General features: G+C 46.5%; 2 protein-coding genes across 2 annotated transcripts; one reads left to right on the plus strand and one right to left on the minus strand.

Annotated features, from left to right (window-relative positions):
• Positions 1-491: 491 nt before the first annotated feature.
• On the plus strand, positions 492-1,560 carry LOC126491229 (oocyte-expressed protein homolog). The gene is made up of 3 exons (XM_050126748.1): positions 492-653; positions 804-986; positions 1,270-1,560. The coding sequence occupies exons 1-3, from the start codon at positions 536-538 to the stop codon at positions 1,317-1,319; spliced, it is 351 nt and encodes a 116-aa protein (XP_049982705.1). The 5' UTR covers positions 492-535; the 3' UTR covers positions 1,320-1,560.
• Positions 1,561-7,904: 6,344 nt separating this feature from the next.
• On the minus strand, positions 7,905-9,133 carry LOC126491201 (oocyte-expressed protein homolog). The gene is made up of 3 exons (XM_050126708.1): positions 8,919-9,133; positions 8,572-8,754; positions 7,905-8,283 (listed from the first exon to the last, which is right to left on the minus strand). The coding sequence occupies exons 1-3, from the start codon at positions 9,106-9,108 to the stop codon at positions 8,204-8,206; spliced, it is 453 nt and encodes a 150-aa protein (XP_049982665.1). The 5' UTR covers positions 9,109-9,133; the 3' UTR covers positions 7,905-8,203.
• Positions 9,134-16,351: the final 7,218 nt, after the last annotated feature.

The following is a 16,351-nucleotide window of genomic DNA, read 5'->3' on the forward strand; positions in this document are numbered from 1 at the left end:
GAATTAGGAATTTAGAAAGAAATGAAATTTGCCGAACTTGTAACGTGTTTCAATAACCACTTCTACCAGTTAGTTTAAACCATGATACACTGGCGTGAAGGATTTCTAAAGCAACAGTTTAGAGCTGGAGAAGAGAGCAGATAGCTGGAGAGACTTTCTACAGACCCTACTAGCCCGCCCGGAGCTTTGAAAGTAACACAGAACTAACTAGACCACTGCAGGTGAGTTAAGTCAAGGCACCAAATCAAATGCTGAGGGTTAGCAGTATGCTGGGCAGGCCTAGGTTGTGCCAGTCTGGATACTCCACAGATTAGTGCGCTTCCCACCCACCCCAACCCTGCCCAGGCCCTCCTTGCCAGGGCAGCCCACTGGCCTGCAGGTGCTGGCTGGGGGCGTGGTGCACAAGGGGCGTGGCCGGACCGCGCATTGAAAAGCTAGGCCACCAGCCAGGGTTTGCAGCTCCTTGCCCTTGCTCTTGGAGTGTTCGAGAGTGGAGTCCCACGTTAGTGACGCCCACCACGAGCCGAAAAGACCGATGGAGGACCCTTCCTCCCAGAAGCTTCGCGCTCCACCTGTGTCCTGGCGGCCTCAGGACGAAATCTGTGAGCCTGTCGTGCTCCACATGGAGACCTGGGTGGCCGAAAGGGTTTTTGGTGAGTTTCCTCTGACAGCGGTGTGGGTTTGTTCCCTGTATGTAGTCTTGAGGGGCAGCAAGTCCTGACGCCATTCTCCAGTCCAATCTCTCCGTCCAGTCCAGCCAAGCCTGCACCTTCCCTCTTACTTTCTACTCTTTACCTGTTTAGGCCGAATGCAACCCTCGGTCCCATCCGAGTGGTACGATGGCTCGATTTGGATGTCCGTGGACACCGGCGGCTCTGGGAACGTGGCTGCAATCACCATATATGGAGAACCCTTTCTACAGCATCGAATAAAAAATGTGATCTTGCACTTGGAAGCAAGGCATAAAAATGAAGACTTCAAAAGAGGTAAGGGTCTTTGAAGACCTACCCGGGGAGGAAGCCATGGGAAGAGTCCCAGCTGCTGGAAACTGTAGCGTCTCTGAGGAGCCGCTTGAGGACAAAAGCCGGGGAGCAGACACACCCAGGCCCTTCACCCCCCCCCCCCCAGCTCACAGCCTTAAGCTCCACTTTAAGATTCCAGGTCCAGGATCCCTTCTTTTTAACACCATGCTAGAGGCTCCTCCTGTTCCCAATCAAGGAAATTGGATACCATTTCCCTCCTTGACTGATAGTGTTGATTTTCTTTCAGCATGGACAATGAAAGAACTTGAGAAATTCTTGAGGGATCATTCCCCGTAGGCAAACGGCCCAGCAAGAGGCACTTGCTGACTGAGAGGCAGACCAGCTTTCCGCCCGCCTGTGGAGGTGAAGAGAGACAGTTCCTTAAAATCTCCCCATTTGTTTCCTTTCCTGCCTTTGTGGATGGATACCTGTTTGTTTTCATTTCTCCAAGTAGCAATTTGTAGAACTGTTCAAATATAGAAATGACTTTTTTGGCCTGTTATTTTTATCACACACAATAAAGCAAACTTAAACATCAGCCATCAGTTGGTGTGAGGTGTGGATTGTGTCCCTGCTATTTCTAACACACACTTCAGTCAGCCCAGTTTTAATGGATGCTAACGTTCCCCGGTAGCTTATCAGGCCTCACCACTGAGGCCAGCCTGGAAACCATGGAGAGGGGAAAGGAGAACAGAAAGACCACCTGGTCGTTCTGGGGAAGGGGCAGTTTAAAAAGCCTTTGGGAGTGCTCTTGACCCTCCCTGGAGAGATGCATCAGTTTGGCGGGCTTTCGCGGAGGCGGAGTTTGGACTGAGGCACGTCCAGGGGAGGCGGCTTGAACTGGAATTTTCCACCCAGTAATCCATTTTTTTATTTATTTTTTTAAGATATTATTATGTATACAATATTCTGTGTATATCCCTGTAGGCCAGAAGAGGGCACCAGACTCCATTACAAATGGTTGTGAGCCACCATGTGGTTGCTGGGAATTGAACTCAGGACCTTTGGAAGAGCAGGCAATGCTGTTAACCTCTGAGCCATCTCTCCCGTCCCCTCACCCAGTAATCCAAAGTGGAAGCCAGGGGCTGGGGTGAAGCCCTACCCAAAGAGGTTTTTGTGCGAATGTCAATTCCCCTGGTGGTGGTGTAACTTTCAGGTGTTAGCTGTCATGTGGTTGCTGGGAATTGAACCCTGGTCCTCTCAGTGCTCTTAACCACTGAGCCATCTCTCCGACCCCAGCAACCCCGTTGTAATCTCCCCGCTTCCCCAGACAGGATTTCTCTGTGTAACAGTCCTTACTGTTCTGAAATGTGCTTTGTGGACCAGGCTAGCCTCAGGGAGACCCACCTGCTTCTGCCTCCCTCTCCAGTGCAGAGAGGGATTAAAGGCATGCACCCTCACTGCTGGGTCCCTTTGTATTTTTCACGTGTTTTTTGTTTTGTTTTTTTTAAATAAGCTGCTGACTGTTTCCCCCCTCCTCCCTGCCCCCTTCCTCAGCCACTACTGCCCAACTTGATTCTGTGGGTTTTCTCGTGGCCTTGATCCTCCGTCTCCTCCAGTCCGTTCCCTCTTCTGCAGGATTCCCTATTCCATAGCTTATTTAATGCCACTCTTCTCAAACGCTGGGTAGAAACTTAGTTGGGGATTTGTACCAGATAACCTGCAATAAGACAGGTTCAGAGTCATAACAGTTGCAAAATTAAACTGGATGGTGGTGATGCACGCCTTGAATCCCAGCACTTGGGAGGCAGAGACAGACACAGGTGGATCTGAGTTCGAGGCCAGCCTGGTCTACAAAGAGACACAGGACACCCAGTGCTGCTATATAGAGAAATCTTATCTTGAAAAACCAAACAAAAGAAATGTTTAATTTGTAACTACTTTATTGTACTTTTTGGTTTTTTAAACTAAGACATAGTGTTGTGGGTTTTTTTTAAAGTTTTTAATGTTTTTTATTTTACTTCCGGTGTTAGTGAATTTATATTAAATATATGTACTTTATGGAATAAATTTTAAGAACTAAAATATTTTATTTTAAATAAAGCAATGTACATTTAATCTTTGCCAGATAAATTACTGATTTATTTGCTAAACTAACTTTTAAGTGTTTAAAAAAAATGTATCAACTGGGTAGTGGTGGTGCAGGCCTTTAATCCCAGAACTTTGAAGGCAGAGGCAGGCAGATCTCTTAAGAGCAGCCTGGTCGACAAGAGCTACTTCCAGGACACGCTCCAAAGCTACAGAGAAAGACTGTCTCAAAAACAAACAAACTAAAAAATTGTATCAAGAGTTTCATTTTTGGACTTCATAGCCTTCTTAATAAACTTGTTTTCCTATATGGAGAAAAAAAATATGCTTTCTTGAGACTTATTTTTGCGTGTTTTGTCCCATGTGCATCTGCTCCCGTTGTCCAGAAGGGGGCATCAGATCCCAAGGACCTGAAAACCATTGTGAGCCAACAAATAGGTTCTGAAACTGAAACCTTGCTCTTCTGGAGGAGCAGCAAGAGTTTGTAACTGTTGAGGTAACTGCTGAGCCATCATGCCAAGCCCTGCAGGCTGGAAACATGGCTGGGTGGCTGAGAACACCAGTTGCTCTTCCAAAGGACCCAGCTTTGATTCCCAACACCCACATGGAGGCTAATGACTGCTTATAACTCAAGTTAGAAGGGTTCTGATGCTCTTTTCTGGCCTCTCCAGGCACCAGGCACATGTGGTACACAGACATACATGGATACAGGCAGAACACCGGCACACAAGCAAGTCTTTATCTGAAAATTCACTCACAGTCTGTGGACCTGAGTTAAGACTTAAGAACAAGCAAATCAATGCAAATTAATGGTAGAAGTACAGAAAGGTCCAGAAGTTACTGGAGAAAGTAGAAGATTTAAGCATAAATCTGTTAATTAATAATGCTTGCTACATCAATCTGCTTAATAAATAAAATATTTGATTTTTTTTATAGAATTCACACCCAGAAAAAAAAGGATGATAAATTTCTGTGAGACAAGGCAGGTGCTTGTTGTTTATGCTTTGTTGTTGTTGTGGTTTAGTTTTTGTTTTTTGTTTTTGTTTTTTTGTTTTTTTTTTTTTTTGAGACAGGGTTTCTCTGTGTAATAGTCCTAGCTGTCCTAGAACTAGCTCTTGTAGATGATCAGGTTGGCTAGGAACTCAAGGAGATCTGCCTGCCTTTGTCTCCCAAATGTGGAAATTAAAGGCATGTGTCACCACTGCCCAGCAGGAGCTTCTATGCTTAGCACCTGGGATAGGGATGAAGAAACAGGCAGCCTAAAATTGGCTTAACAACAATAAAAATGCATAGGCTAAAATTTTGAGAGGTTAGAGCATGAAGACACTGCTAATAGTGAATACTGTTTATACATATATTTGCACGGATTACTGAAATCTGTCTTTACGTTCACCAGGCTCAGTCCTAAGGAGCATGGGTACATGCTCACACTCTCACTAGCATTTAAAGCCAGGAAAGAAATGGATAAAGTTGAAAACATAAAAGAAGCCAATGTTCGGTATATGTGTGTGTGTGTGTAAATCATCTATAAAGAGTTAGAACACCTTATTGTCTATCAAAGGAAAAAAAAGACCACAACCAGCTAACCACAACTTTGTCTAATTCCAGAGTTCCTGCACTATTATTTCAATTGTTTTAAGGCCAAGTCTCACTGTGTAGCTCTGGCTAGCCTGGAACTTGCGATGTAGACCAGGCTGGGACTGAACTCACGATCATCTGCTTGCCTCTGCCTCCCCAGTGCAGGTTACAGGCCTGTGTCCCCAAGTCNTTCTGGCCTGCAGACACACACACAGACAGAATATTGTATACATAATAAATAAATATTGAAAAAAAGTTAAATGAACTATAAAAAATAATTTTTTAATATTTGTCTATTTATTATGTGTACAGCATTCCTTCCATGTGTGCCCGCAAGGCAGAAGGGGGTGCCAGGTCTCATTATAGGTGGCTGTGAGCCACCATGTGGTTGCTGGCAATTGAACCCAGGACTTCTGGAAGAGCAGTCAGTGCTCTTAACCACTGAGCCATCTCTCCAGCCCCCATAAAAAATAATTTAAAAAAAAAAGTTAGAACACCTCATTGTCTATCAAAGGAAAAAAAGACCACAACCAGCTAACCACAACTTTGTCTAATTCCAGAGTTCCTGCACTATTATTTCAATTGTTTTAAGGCCAAGTCTCACTGTGTAGCTCTGGCTAGCCTGGAACTTGCGATGTAGACCAGGCTGGGACTGAACTCACGATCATCTGCTTGCCTCTGCCTCCCCAGTGCAGGTTACAGGCCTGTGTCCCCAAGTCGTGCAGCATGCACTTCCTGAAAGTGGTGAGAGCAAGGGTAGGTGTGGCACTGCAGACTGACCGTCACAGTGGCATGGGCAAAGGAAAGCAGCACTGGCCATGAACGCCGCTGCCACATCACAGACATCAGCTTGTTGTGTGAAAGACTATTCCTGGGGTGACACGGGACACAGTCAACCTACCCCTGCCGGGAGCCCACAACAGACCACAGCCACTAATTGCTGCACATGAGTGCTGCCTGGTGACCCAGTGACTTTAACTGGAGTCACAGGAGTATGGGTGAGGGTGGCTTACAGGAGCAGTGATGACCCAAGAGCAGCTGCAGCACTCAGCCTCCCCAACACAGGGGTCAGGATGGCTACAAGCTGGAGCTCTTATTCCTAGGTATGGCTTGACAGGTCCAAGGATCTGCTGTTGGCAGCTCAGCCAGCCAGCCTCCCTCTTCCAGCTGGTGCTCAGTTTCAGGAACCCTGGGAAGAGGTTGGTGAGTCTTCTGAGCTTCAGTGTCCCCAGACAAGCAAAGTTTGTTTCCCTCCTGAATGTCTCAGGAGAAGAGAACGCTGCAATGGAAGAAACATCTAGAAAACACAGGGACAGCCAACTCTGAGGCCTGTGACCTTAGCCTGCTCAAGGTTTGTTAGCTGGTTTGTAGTGATGTGTGACAAGGTAGGCATTACACCTCGTGTTTGGAAAACTCCCTGAGCCACACACACCTGCTGGTCTCCAAGGTTAAAGGGCAGTGACAAGTGATTGCCCTAAAGGGTGCTTCAACAGACAGCTTGTTAGAGATGCAGCCCCTGTGCCCGCTCTTGGGAATCCCCTGAGAAGCAGCCTAGAGCAGTTTTGAGGAACTCCCAAGGTGCATCTGTGCACACCTTAAATCAGTGGTTGTCAACCTTCCTAATCCTGTGACCCTTTAATACAGTTCATGTTGGGATGACCTCCAACCATAATATTATTTTGTTGCTACTTCATAATTAATTTTGCTACTTTTTCTTTGCTTGTTTCATTTTTTCTTTTTTTTTTGAGACATGCTTTCTCTGTAGCTTTGGGTCTGTCCTGGAACTGTCTCTGCCTCCCAAGTTCTGGAATTAAAGACGTGTACCACCACTGTGGAGTGAAGTTTTGCTTCTGTGATGGATCTGAACCGTGATGGATCTGAACCTATGTGATGTGCAGGTTATCTGATACTCCATCCCCAAAGTGGTTACTACCCAGAGTTTAAAAAGGGCATTAAGTGAGCTAGGTAATAGGGGAATCCCGCAGAAGAGGGGAAGGATGGTCGGAGACAGAGGGGTCAAGGACAAAACCCACAGAAACAAGCTGGGCTGGAGTAGGTGAGCAGGGAGGAAGGGAGGAGGGGTGGGGAGGAGAGGAGAGGAGAGGAAGGAGAGTCAGCAGGAAATAAAGAAAGAAAGAAAGAAAGAAAGAAAGAAAGAAAGAAAGAAAGAAAGAAAGCTGGGCGGTGGTGACACAGGCCTTTCTTTAATCCCAGCACTCGGGAGGCAGAAGCAGGCGGATCTTTGTGTGTTCGAGGACAGCCTGGTCTACAAGAGCTAGTTTTAGGAGAGGTTCCAAAGCTAAAGAGAAACCCTGTCTCGAAAAACCAAAATAAAAAAAAAAAAAAAAAAAACAGGTGAAAAGTAGAAAAGGGCCCAGCAGTTGTGATGTGAGCCTTTAATCACAGCAGTGGGGAGGGCAGTAGAGACAGGTGGGTCTTTCTGGGGCTGGCCTAGTCTACAAAGCAAGTTCCAGAACAGCTAGGACTGTTACACAGAGATGTCTCATCTGTGGGAGAGGGGTTACAATGGTGTTAATGGGGTTGGGAGTCAGAGAAATGGCTCAGTGGTTAAGAGCACTGAGAGGAGCTGGGTTCAAATCCCAACAATCTCATGGCAGCTCACACCTAACTTATTCCACCACCAGGGGAACTGACATTTTCACAAATACCTATCTACAGGCAAAATACCAATGAATACTAAATAAAGAAAAGCAAAAACAGGTCGGGCGATGGTGGCACACACCTTTGGCATGCATTAGGAGGCAGAGGCAGGCAGATCTCTGTGAGTTCAAGGCCAGCCTGGTCTACAAGAGCTAGTTCCATGACAGCCTCCAAAGCTACAGAAACCCTGTCTCTAAAAACAAAAACAAAAAGAAAAAAGAGTGGCCAGGCATGGTGGAAGATGCCTTTATCCAAGAATTTGGGAGGCAGAAACACATCCGAGTTCAAGCATGAAGAGCTGACTCTGCAATGACGTCCTTGTCCCCACCTGCTGGGGTAAATTGGTGAAATAACTGCCTGAGCACAGGAGTTAGGAACCAGCCTGGAAAACACACATCACCCCTACCTCAAACACCTAAGTACCACCCTCAGCCAACTGTGTCAGCCTCAAGGGCTGACTGAAGTGTGTGTTAGAAATAGCAGGGACACAACCCACACCTCACATCAACTGACGGCTGATATTTAAGTTTGCTTTATTGTGTGTGATAAAAATAACAGGCCAAAAAAGTCATTTCTTTTTTATGGTTTATTTAACTTTATTTTATATGCATTGGTGTAAAGGTGTCAGATCCCCTGCAACTGGATCTTCAGACAGTTGTGAGTTGCCTTGTGGGTGCTGGGAATTGAACCCGGGTCCTCTGGAAGAGCAGTCAGTGCTCTTAACCACTGAGCCATATCTCCAGCCCCCAAAAAAGTCATTTCTATATTTGAACAGTTCTACAAATTGCTACTTGGAGAAATGAAAACAAACAGGTATCCATCCACAAAGGCAGGGAAGGAAACAAATGGGGAGATTTTAAGGAACTGTTTCTCTTCACCTCCACAGGCGGGCGGAAAGCTGGTCTGCCTCTCAGTCAGCAAGTGCCTCTTGCCTGGTCTCTCGAGTTTGGGGAATGGTCCTTCAAAAATTCCTCAAGTTGTTTCATCTTTGTAGCTGAAAGAGAATCAACACTATCAGTCAAGGGGGGAAATGGTATCCAATTCCCTAGATTAGGAACAGGAGGAGCATCTAGCATGGTGTTAAAAAGGGATCCTGGACCTGGAATCTGGAAAGAGTGGAGCTTAAGGCTGAGCTGGGGGGGTGACAGGCTTGGGTGTGTATGCCCTGCACTTCTTCAAGGGTCTCCCTCTGAAAGCATCCCCAGAGACAATACAGTTTCCAGCAGCTGGGACTCTTCCGATGGCTTCCTCCCCGGGTAGGTCTTCAAAGAAAGACCCTTACCTCTTTGGACATGTTCTTCTTTATGGCAAGCTGCCAGGTGCAAGATAATATTTCTCATTCGACTCTTCACACAGGGTCGTCCATAGATGGTGATTTCAGCTACGTCCCCAGGGTCGACAATGTCCACTCTCAGCAAAGCCTGGCTTAACCACTCTATTTCTGGGATTAAGACTTGATTGGGGCCTAAACATGTAAAGAGACTGAAGCAGTAAGTAGAAAGGCTTCAGGTGGGAAGGGGCGGGCTGGGCTGGTCTTGATGGTCAGATCGGACTGGGGAATGGGGTAAGGACTTGCTGCCCCTCAAGAATACGGGAAGCCAACCCACACCCCGGTAATGAGGAGCTCACCAAGGATCATTTCTGCTACCCGGGCCTCCATGTAGAACACGAGAGGATCCCTGAGTTCGTGCGCCGGGAACCACCAGGGCCGCACGCGAAGCCGCGGGGACACAGGTGGAGCGCTGAGCCGCTTCAGCGAGGAAGAGTATGGCGTCGGTCCATTCGCCTGGTCGTCAGTATCTGTAGCATGAGGACCCATAGCGGGAACTCTCAGCCCGCAAGCAGGAGCTCCAGGGCCCGGCTGTCAGCTGCACTTTTCAATGAGCGGCCCGGCCACGCCCCTTGTTACCACGCCCCTAGCCAGAAAGTAGGCGCCCCGGGGCCACGGGGTCCTGGGCGGGGTTGCGGGTGGGTGGGAAGGGATACTCTGTAGAGTATCCAGACTGTCACATCCTAGGCCTGCCCAGCATACTGCTTGCCAACCCTGAGAATTTGATTTGGTGACTTGACTTAACTCACCTGCAGTGGTCTAGTTAATTCCGTGTTACTTTCAAAGACGTGGGCTCCGGGCGGGCTAGTAGGGTCTGTAGAAAGTCTCTCCCGCTGTCCGCTGTCTTCTCCAGCTCTAAACTGTTGCTTTAGAAATCCTTCACGCCAGTGTATCATGGTTTAAACTAACTGGTAGAAGTGGTTATTGAAACACGTTACAAGTTCGGCAAATTTCATTTCTTTCTAAATTCCTGATTCATGTATGCGTGAATTTCCTCCTTCAGTCTAAACCGCCATTTCCTCTCTAGGGGTCTCCTTGTTAAGGTTTAAAAAAAAGTCATTTTAAACCTTAATACAACGATACCTATGGAAGTTTGCATGTTTCACTGGTTCCTAGGGGAATCCTCTGTCCAGAGCTCCACTCCGCCCATCAGCGGTGCTGACATGTCTAACAGACCACTGGAAACTTGGGACAACTGGGTCCCTACTGGGCATGAGGTAGAGACGACATTGATGCTCCCACTGGTCCATACATTCGCCTGAGCTCTTCTCCTGAGATGTTCCCAGCTAAAGGTACTTTACAAACGCACACCCAGTCCGTATCACCCACACCTTGTCTCCGTGTTTTCAGACACCCACAGGGAGCTGGAGCTAGCTAGCCACTGTGTTGTTTGCGGGTATTAATTTTGTGAAGACGTGAGGAAGATAAGAGCCCTGGTCCTTCTCATCTGGACGACAGCTGACTCATGATGTCCTTTATTTTGAAGGCAGCGCTGTTGGAATCCTGGGTTCCCAAGTACATATCACTGCACATCCCTGGCAGAGCCAGTGGCAGCCTCCAAAGAATTAAAATGTCTTACCTGTTTACCAGGCACGGCTGAGTCAGCTGACCACTGTTTTACCTCATGTGTCTTGGTTTGAGTTTGATTAAGAGGAAGGTGGAGGTCATATGACTATTTCTCCCTCATTTTCTTTGTAGCCTAATATATGCTTTTTAAACTCTTTGTACCTGACTCAAACCCGAATTACAACCAAGACTTCTAGCAGTTATCCCCAGAAGGAACCAGTCTGAATGGGTTTCAGTTCAGGCAACAGATTACCTGAGAGATTCATCGTTCTGTTTTCTCTAAATTTTATTTTCATACTCGTACCACACACACACACATTCACACACTCACACGGTTTCTCTGTCTTGCCTGCTGTTCTGGAACTCACTCTGGGGACTAGGCTGGCCTCCAACTCAGAGATCTGCCAGCCTCTGCCCTGAGAGCTGGCATTAAAAGCGTGGGCCACCACACCTGGCTATTAATTTGTAATTATTGCTTTTTATCTAATTTATTTTGTGGACATTAATGTTTTGCCTGCAAGTGTGTTGGTATGAGGATGTTGGTTCCCCTGGAACAGGAAGGAGTCACAGACAGTCGTAAAACACCACGTGGGTGCTGGGAATCGAACCTGGGTCCTTTGGAAAAGCAGCTAGTGTTGGTTTTTTTTTTTTTTTTCATTTTTCTTTTGTTAAAATTTAATGGATAAAAACAGTACATTCACGGGAACCTTGTCACATTTCAACCTGTAGTGTTCAACTATCAAGGGACAACTACCTTTTCAAGAGTTTGTCTCCCCTCTGGTGACAACATCTGAAACTGACCCAGCATTTTCCTCCTCTCCCTTGTTTCTCTCCTCTACCAAGAACCAATCATAGCCTGAGAAGGATCACCGGGTAAAAGTGCTTCCCATTGCAAACCTGATGACCTCAGTGCTAAATGCAAGCCCATGACACGCGATGAAGGAAGAGAAGTGTCTCCTGACCTCCACACCCTCAACTATAGTCAGTCTGTCTGTCTGTCTGCCTACCTGTGTCTACCTGTCTCTCTGTGTGTCTCTGTCTATCTCTCTGTCACATATACAAACACACAAATTTTTAAAAAATTGGTTAAAAACTGCACAAAATCCTATCGAGGCACAGAGGCGTTAGCCCGCAGTCCCAGCTACTGGGGAAGGGGTGTAAAGGGTGAGAATAACAAATTCAAGGGTTGCCTGGACACCCTGACAAGACAACATCAAAATCACACGGGGCCGATGCTGTGAGCTCAGTGTGCACACCTTCACAGAAGCCCAAGGCCCTGAACCCAGTCCCTAGTGCTGGATCTGGAAGACAGAGACGGAAAGAGGGGAGAAGGAAGAGGCGAGGGGAAAAGGAGGGAGGGAGGGAGGGAGGGAATGGAGCCAGGGCGAGGGAGGGAGAGATGGAGGCTAACATTAATGGTCTGATTACTAAAACGAACTTGGGAACAGTTTTAAACATTTTAGAATTCTACAATTATTAATCCAGTTCCTTATGAATATTTCAGTTGTTTCTGAGATTCTAAGGAAACAGGTATCTTCAAGTACAAGTTTGAAAGGTTGGGTAATTGTGACTCAGGGGATAGCTGAGCAGGAATCCAAGGTCAGCCTCTGCTTTGTACCAAGTTTGAGGCCAGCCTAGACTGCATAAGACCCTCTCAGATATAAAATAAATAAATATATTCTTTTTTTTTTTTTTTTTTGGTTTTTCGAGACAGGATTTCTCTGTGGCTTTGGAGCCTGTCCTGGAACTAGCTCTGTAGACCAGGCTGGTCTCGAACTCACAGAGATCCGCCTGCCTCTGCCTCCCGAGTGCTGGGATTAAAGGCGTGTACCACCATCGCCGGGCAAATATATTCTTTTTTAAAAATATTTACTTATTTATTATGTTTACAAGATTCTGTCTGCATGTATACCTGCAGGCCAGAAGAGGGCACCAGACCTCATTACAGATGGTTGTGAGCGAATGTGGTTGCTGGGAATTGAACTCAGGACCTTTGGAAGAGCAGGTAATGCTCTTAACCACTGAGCCATCTCTCCAACCACTAAATATATTCTTAAAACTCCCATCACTTTCTGAGGTGTGATGCGTCTGTGATACAGGGCTGTGATTCGAGCCACTTGGATGTGTTGAGCCAGAGAGGCTGCGGAGTTAGTCAAGGCTGGCCTGGATGACTCCCCAGGACAGTCTCTAGGATGACAAGGATGTGTGTGGCTCGATGGTCCATCATTGGCTAGGCATGGGGTTTAATAACAAAACTTCTTTCAGATGTAAGGCATAGAAGTTAAAAAAAAAATACACCTGTTGCCTGGTGTGTTGATCCACGGCTGTAACCCAGGGTACAGGAAGCTGAGATAGGCATGCAGACAGGATTCAGCCTGGACAGCCTAGCAAGTTCCAGGCCAATCTGGGCGACACAGAAAGAACTTGCCTTGAAAAAAGATAAATAAACCGGGCGCACACCTTTAATCCCAGCACTTGGGAGGCAGAGGCAGGTGGATCTCTGTGAGTTCAAGACTAGCCTGGTCTACAAGAGCTAGTTCCAGAACAGGCTCCAAAACCACAGAGAAACCCTGTCTCAAAAAAAAAAAAAGATAAATAAATAAAAGGGGTACAGCACTCACACCCATAATCCCATAATGCTAGCCATGACGGGTAGTCTGGAGGAGCACAAATTCAGAGTCATCCTCAGCTGTACAACCTTGGGGACAACCTGGGATGGGAGCAAGGCAGTATGGAGTCTGAGTTAAATGTCAGAGTTAAGACCACCTGTGGCTTTTCGCTCACCATCTGAGACAGAACAGAGCCTACGAGGTTCTGAATGATGTCCCAGGTAGGAATAAGGGCAAACAGGCTCAGTGAAATTGTCCCTGAAAGTATAGATGTGAGATTTCTCAGGCATGCTATGGAAGGAGACCCCTCCCAGCTCACAGTCCAGGAAAACGCCAGTGACTCAGGGTGTTGTGGCCTTCAGCTGAGAGTTTGGGTCAGCAGTTCCTGAGACATCAAAGCATTCACCCTGCCAGAGGATCCTCCAGCACCCCTGAGGGGCAGAGGAGGACTGCCTTTCCCCAGGGGACAGATAGGCTTGGCTGATACCAATCACCCACTTGGACTCCTTTCCCACCTTCACCTCCCAGAAATGTCTCCCGGAATTAAAATTCACAGTCCCCAACACAAAAGAGCTATTGGTAAACCCTTTTTTGTTTGTTTGTTTTGTTTTGTTTTTTGTTTTTTGTTGTTTTTTTTTTCCGAGACAGGGATTGGTAAACCTTTTTGAAGAACCCGGAAGACCTTGTCTTTTCTTTAACAATGTGACACATTTTCTATCCTCAGACACAAGCAGGTTAGGATATGCTGTTTCTGGTTTAGTGTTACCTGAACTGTTAAGAACTGTATAAGTTTCTGTAGAGCTGCATTTATTTAACTCTGTGAAGCTGTGTTACTTTGCCCGTCTAAAACACCTGATTGTCTAATAAAGAGCTGAACAGCTGGTAGCAAGGCAGGAGAAAAGATAGGCAGGGTTGGCAGGCAGTGAGAAAGGAGAGGAAGACTCCAGGGGCCAGTCACCAGTTACACAGGAAGCCACGGAGAAAGAAGTAAAGAAAAGATATACAAAAATAGAGAAAGGTAAAAGCCCAAAGGCAAAAGATAGATGGGCTAATTTAAGATGGGTAGATGTTGGGACCATTTGGAATCCTGGCCTCCAGCTGCTCTTCCCTGCTAGAGATCTTTACTTTCCTTCTGATTTGAGTTACTAAAGGCTGTGTCAGAGTTGTTTACCAGCTCTGCTTCAAGAGCATGTGTTGCCTTGGCCTTGAGGATCAGAGGATGAGGTTTTCACCTGTTGGCCCACCTGACCGTGTTGAGTATATAAGCCTCTGTAGTACTATTGAATAAAGGGCTTCTTACTAGTGACTAGAGGTCTGTGTCTCTGTCTGTCTCTGTGTGTCTTTGTGTGTTTCAACCTCCAGCCCCTTGCCCAAAGCTCGTGAACTGTATGGTAGAGCATAGAGCACAGACAGGTAGATTAACTAATTTAAGAAAAGCTGGCTAGAGGCAAGGCAAGCTAAGGCCGGGCATTTATAAGAAAGAAAACGCCTCCTGGGAGCTGATTGGCCCCAGAGAGCCAAAAGAGTAAAAACAAGCAACAGTTGTGTTGTGTGGTTTAGTTCTCCAAACCATGCCTCAGATCTCTGTCACAAAGTTGAGCTACAGACTTCCCTATGTCTTGTCCAAAAACAACATATAGAGGCCCTCATATTACTGATGTACTCATCATGTAATATGGTGGGTTTTCAGAGGTCTCAGGCTACTGAACATTTTAATACATAATGCTGATTGGCCAAGGTTTCTGGATCCATCTCAGTTTTTGGTTTTGTGGGACAGAGTTTCTCTGTGTAGCTTTGGCCTGTCCTAGTCCTGCCCTGCTTTATAGACCAGGCTGGCCTTAAACTCACAGAGATCCTCCTGTCTCTGCCTCTCAAGTGCTGGGATTAAAGGCGGTTGCCACCACTGCCTGGCCATCTCATTCAAACCAATGTCTCCTGACGTGGGCAGTCAATTGGAACACTGTACAGAAAAGGCTGGCCTTCGTTAGGAGTAAATACAGAGTGTACGCTCGAGCCAGCACAGGCATCATGTTTAAAGTTTCATATGACTCTGTCCAGGTAAACGTCTAAATGAAGTTAAAATGGCTGCTTATAGGCCAGGCAGGCATATGTCATAGAAAACCAATGGCCTGAGAATCTGGAGCCCATGGCTTTAGTGAGTCTGTGGCCTGTGATAAGCTATGAGAGCCAATAGCTAGCCTTCTTGAGCACTTACCCTGCATCCTTCACATTAGTCACATTGTTCATCAGTGGCACGGACACACGTCTGTTGACGTGCATTTCCTAGGTGGAATGAGAGAGGCAGACATGAATGTACCCTAGTTCATGTGGGGACACATGCATGTATCCCTCAATGATGAGTTCTAAACTGCTAACCTGCGCTCATCGGTGATCTGTGGGGTCATTAGTCACCACACAAGAGTTCATATATGCACATGCCTAGATGTGTACAGTCTATGGGGATACTATACATTATCTGCTTTGTAAGGTACAGCCTCTAGCCAAAGTCCAGGGCAATTACTGCTGCCTGACTTTTGGAGTTCATCAGCCGTTATGTGGCAAGCACACAGTCGGTTCACAGACGCTGATAGATGGGCATACCTGGTGGTCCGGGCAAACTTGATGAGTGCTGGATCTCTCGCACATGGACTAACGCTGCTTAGAAATAGGGATCTGTGCTTGCCTTTAATAGGGAGGCAGAGGCAGCAGATCTTTGTGAGTTCAAGGTCAATTTAGTTTATGCCTGTGAGTTCTGGGACTTCTCAAGCCACTAAGAGGAAGGAAGGAGGAGGAGGAAGGAGAAGGAGAAGGAGAAAGAAGGATAAGGAAGAAGAAATAGAAGAAGCTAACAAAGAAGAAAGAAGGAAGGAATTGGGGTTGTAGAGTTGGCTAAGTGGTTAGGATCACATATAACTCTTGAATAGGACTAGAGTTCCCCCCCCCCATACCCATGCTGTGTGCTCACAACAGCCTTTGACTCCAGTTCCATGGGATCCAAAGCCTTCTTCTGGCTTCTGAAGGTTCCCACACATCCACACAGGCTCACATGCATACACATAAAAAATTAACTTTAAAAAGCCTAAATGGAGCCGGGCGGTGGTGGCGCACACCTTTAATCCCAGCACTCGGGAGGCAGAGGCAGGCGGATCTCTGTGAGTTCGAGACCAGCCTGGTCTAAAGAGCTAGTTCCAGGACAGGCTCCAAAGCCACAGAGAAACCCTGTCTCGAAAAACCATCTGTGATGAGATCTAGTGCCCTCTTCTGGCCTGCAGAAATATATGCAGGCAGAACATTGTATACATAATAAATAAAAAAAAAAAGAAAAAAAGGGGGAAAAAATTCAAGCTGTCGTTATTTTTTTTCTGCTGTGTAGTACTCCATTGCGTAAATGTACCACATTTTCCTTATCCACTCTTTGATAGAGGGGCATTTAGGTTGTTTCAGGTTCTGGCTATGACAAACAAAGCTGCTATGAACATAGTTGAGCACAAGTCCTTGTGGCACAATTAAGCATCCTTTGGATAGATACCCAAAAGTGGTATATTGGTTGTTTCCTA

This window comes from Alexandromys fortis, unplaced genomic scaffold (genome assembly GCF_014885135.2).
Source record: "Alexandromys fortis isolate MF-2015 unplaced genomic scaffold, M_Fortis_MF-2015_v1.1 scaffold_22, whole genome shotgun sequence".
NCBI classification, from domain to species: Eukaryota; Metazoa; Chordata; class Mammalia; order Rodentia; family Cricetidae; genus Alexandromys; species Alexandromys fortis.